The sequence below is a fragment of the Colias eurytheme genome, chromosome 22 (genome assembly GCF_061535395.1).
Source record: "Colias eurytheme isolate Ceu_HAF_F1 chromosome 22, ilColEury1 Martin Lab GWU primary, whole genome shotgun sequence".
Taxonomy (NCBI): Eukaryota; Metazoa; Arthropoda; class Insecta; order Lepidoptera; family Pieridae; genus Colias; species Colias eurytheme.
Window position 1 is genome coordinate 6778726 of NC_143001.1, and position 4509 is coordinate 6783234.

The following is a 4509-nucleotide window of genomic DNA, read 5'->3' on the forward strand; positions in this document are numbered from 1 at the left end:
TATGTAATGTCGTTCATCCAATTCTTGCGTCGTTTCTTTTGAGAGTGAAATAACTGTCGTCTCGCAGGAACTATTTAAGGTTTGATTCTTAATCTGAATGAAGTCCTGAATACAGTCCAGCTTCGTCTGAATTTGATTGTTTTTCGATTAACAAAGATACCAGATATTATACTTCGGGCATTCAGCCTCTATGTACAAGAATGAGTTACCTACTGTTAGTTGCTATATAGGGATAGGAAGGGATCAGGGCCTGCCTATTCTTATTTGGAAAAATAACGAAATGAAATAAATCAAGAATATCTATGTACTAGCAGAAACTAATGGAAATTTAAAAATTATTACGATTTGCTTATTCGGAAAATAGTATCCAGGCTTAAGTATATTATAATATTCCCTATATTTTAATTCTAATATTTTATTCTATCATAAATGTTACCTACCTAATTTCTTAATCATCTTCCTAACTATATATATTTTAATTAAACCTCTCTTTATACGATTAGGCTCTAACGTCTCTAATTGAACTAAAACTTTAGCATACTTACTTTTGATGATGAATTTGATTCGAGATGATTAATTTGTATTTCATATAGAGTTTTATAGTGATAATCTTAAAATTTTGTATATATTCTGTCAGCTGATTCTGTTATTTACTTTCATCTCTATATCATCAAGTAGATAGTACTGAACAAAAGTATGATAATGTGTAAGTAGTCTCACTTGGCCTTAATATGTTTCTAATTTTAAAAAATTCTGACTTGTGAAATTTCTTTAAGTATCTACAACAGGCTGATCCATCGAAAATATTAAATCGTGATGGGATGAATTTTAAATTTGAATGTAAGGGAGTTGTCCTTGGCTATACTATTATTTTTTTTTTAATGAAATATTTCCCGAAAATCCTTATGGGACATTATCTTCACAGTCAGTAAAGCTATTACTAGCATAGTGTGTAAAGTTCGGATCATATTATGTATACCGATAAGGCGATTCACTATAACTGTAATATAAAATATAATTCTCGGAATAAAAGTCAGGGCCGTACTCAGTTGGATATAATTCGTGCATATTCATTTCACGCATTTACAAATAATTTTGTGTTAAAGGTAAACCTCTAACGGGTTTCGAATTACTTAAATGCTTTTCTATCATTTTTAGTTTTTACTAATTATTAAAATTATTTTTATTCTGTAAATAAGATGCATTTATTCTTCGTACAAAAATTCTAAATATTAAATGAAATGAAATGAAAAATTTATATTTCACAATTTTTTAACGCTTTTTCAATTGAAATCGGCCGCATATATAATAATTCTTGAACCTAAGGCCTTCTATAAACCGCGAATAAAAGCATGTACATATAATTTTTTTTATATAAATTGTAGGTACGTTTTGACTTTTGCCTCTATGATGATTTCTAGATACCGATTCATGAAGCGAAATGTAATATATAGAGTGGTTTTGTCTTTTTGATCCTGAAATTATTTATTAATGTATTTTGAATGCCTACTCAATTTTGGGTATGTAATTTTATTTAATTTATCATTGATTAAGAAATTAGGCTATTCACTACCTTCAGCATTAACTTTATAATATGTATAACTTTACAATCTAGTTAATCTAATTAATTTTAAAGTAAATCTCTATTATCATCTAAAACTAGTCCACGAACAGCCTAACTCAATGTAGTGCGCTCGGGAATTAGACTTTCACGGATGGAAAATCTTGGAAAGGAAATTAGGACTAAAAAAATATAAACTATAGGAAAAGGAAGCAACACAGAACTATTCTATGTACTTACCAAATCCGGTTTTTTGGGATCGATGTTTGATTTAGCCTCCAGGCCGCAGAAACCGTAGATTCTGGATCCTCAGCTCCGTAGCGATAGCAAGGTTACTATCTATGCCACGTTTTTTGAGAATCCTACCGACTGCGCCAATTACATTTCCCGCAGCCGGAGGCCCCAAAAGAAACTCAGAAATACTTAGAAACTACATTTAATGACTAAAATGAGACTTTTACACCCATGTCTGCACGATGCAGACCGGAGTTAAAGAATGAATTTATACATTTTAATAATTATAAAGACGTAAGCTTGGATGCTAACTCAGGGAAATAGGACCCACATTCTATTCCCGTGCGAACGGCGTATTCATCAAGTTTCGTATGAAGGCAGGGCCGTAACTAGTTAGCTATTCCTCTATTTCGTGTTCTTATTTTATTTATGTTATTGGAATAAATAAAAAATAAACACTACCCTAGAAAAACATAAAGAAATGCTGTTTCAAATATTTCATTGCATACATACCAGGATAAAATTAAAAAATTAAAAATAAAATTATAATAACTAACCTAATTTAATACCCTTGGATTCATAAAATTATTGCAAATAAAAGGTCAATGATAAAAAGATCAATGTACAAACTTTAACCTCCCAAACTTTATAAAATCTTATCTCATTATATTCAAAACATTAAAATCATATCAATGTATAAACAACATTATTTTGTGAATTGTTATTGTATAAACTTGCTACAAGAAAGATTAGATAAAAATTTAAAAGTATTATACCTCCAATCTAGCCTATAAAAACTCAGAAGAGATATTTTTAAAAAGATGTTCCTATATTTTTATAATTAATTGACACCAATCGTAAAAAAACTACTAGGTACCTATAACTGTAATTTAATTTCATGTAGATTTCCCATGCTTACACCGGTAGATTAAGTCGCGTGTTTAAAAACATCATAAGTGCCTTTAATTTAATATTTACACACCATAGCACATTGAGAATACTTCCGCAAAATTTTTAATTAATAACGAGAAATATTTCGTTCAATCCGAACGCTTTATCAGGACACTTTAGAAAATGTGGGGCGCGAGTTGCGACCAACCATACAAAGACGTAAGCTAAGAAAGATAAATTAAAAAAGTTGACCTACCTTCATATCTGCTACTATTTGCTGATAGAGGTTCCACAGTGGGGAACAATCCTTTTCCGTAGTCCCCTCCATTGTCAAAATTCAACACAAATCCAACACAAAATCACTGAAAACACGATCGACCGCTTACGATCACAACACACGGTAAAGCGCCATAGCGAAAATAAGACATCTGTTGCATTTTCACACTAACAATTGTTATCTTTTACACTTCCTACGTCTACCTACATTGCACTTCACAATTTAAGACACAATGGAAATGAAAGAAAACGAGATATGCAACAAATCAATATTTATAAACACGAATATCCTCCATGAAATCAGGGCGATGGGAACGTATGTTTATTGTTAATTATAGTGAAAATACCGTTATTAGCTAGCCAATTAGGTTTTCACAATATTTTTAGCAACTATTCAATCAATACAGCTGTTTGATTGAAGCTGTTTTCATTCACGAAACAATAAAAACATTATTTAAATCGAATAACCGCACTCAACACAAACGAAGCGACAGGCCGACACAGAACACTTTAGCCGACGGTCAAATTCAGTTTGTTTGGTCGCGTTCCGTTTCATGCATAGTTTCTTCAAAAATTACCTTCACAATGTTGCAAGGTGAAAAAAAAATATGTTAATATGGCCTTGATAGTGGTTTCAAACCTTAATTCAAACCAATTTCAAACTTAGGTTTCAAAGCAAAAAATAAAGATAAAATACTACTAAAATATTGTTAAAAAATAAACAAATTTTTTAATAATCAGAAGGCATACAGAAAATCATGGCTAACGGGTGCTAACGGCTCGTAATAAATAAACAAACGCGCTATATTTTAATTCCTTATAATATTCTATTAAATTTAAATCTACATAGAAAACGTTACAAAATTATAATTTGTTTGATTTTACGCGAAAATTGTACATTTAAATTTTATTAAAGAACTTCTAATTTTAAAGTGTACAATGTTGTATGGATAAATAATATTTAATGAACGATCAATGATTTGTGTTAAAATTATAACTCTAAAGTCCTGATTTTTTTAATGCAACCAGTAGTATACATATAATACTGTTTTAATATTTTATGTAAATTGATGCTTCAAAATATTATGTTTATTCGGAGGATTCTGAGAAACAAATTATGGCAAATTGTATAATTTCGATGTTCACAGACGTGGACGGTGGATGGCAGGTTTAAGCATCATAGCGATGCAGATGGGATGGTGATGTTTCTTATTGAGTGTGAGAGGGAGAGAAATAATTGTGAAAATAAAAATAATAAAGGGTTATATTTGTTGTTATATTCGTATAATTCTCATAAAGTGCTGTGATTTAAAATCGAATTGGCCCACTGTTTTACATATTTATATAATTAATAATTAATGTAAAATTTCAATTAGAGCTTTCAATTCTGTGTTTCAATTATTGATCAACTGAAATAGCCTGCCTTTTTTGGCCTATCATCATTAACATCAACAACATGAAAACATTTACAAAGATAAAATTAATTTTCTATATGTATCTGATAATAAACTGGCAAGATTACAAACGTCAATGTCATAGTGCGCGAA

General features: G+C 30.2%; 1 protein-coding gene across 1 annotated transcript in view; it reads right to left on the bottom strand.

Annotated features, from left to right (window-relative positions):
* mim (missing-in-metastasis) overlaps positions 1-3509 on the bottom strand; it is a 142466-nt gene extending 138957 nt beyond the window's left edge. The window contains exon 1 of the mRNA XM_090114895.1: positions 2943-3509. Coding sequence (XP_089971021.1) covers positions 2943-3014 — 72 coding nt within the window. The 5' untranslated portion in view covers positions 3015-3509. The remainder of the gene's footprint in view (positions 1-2942) is intronic.
* Between the last annotated feature and the right edge of the window lie 1000 nt (positions 3510-4509).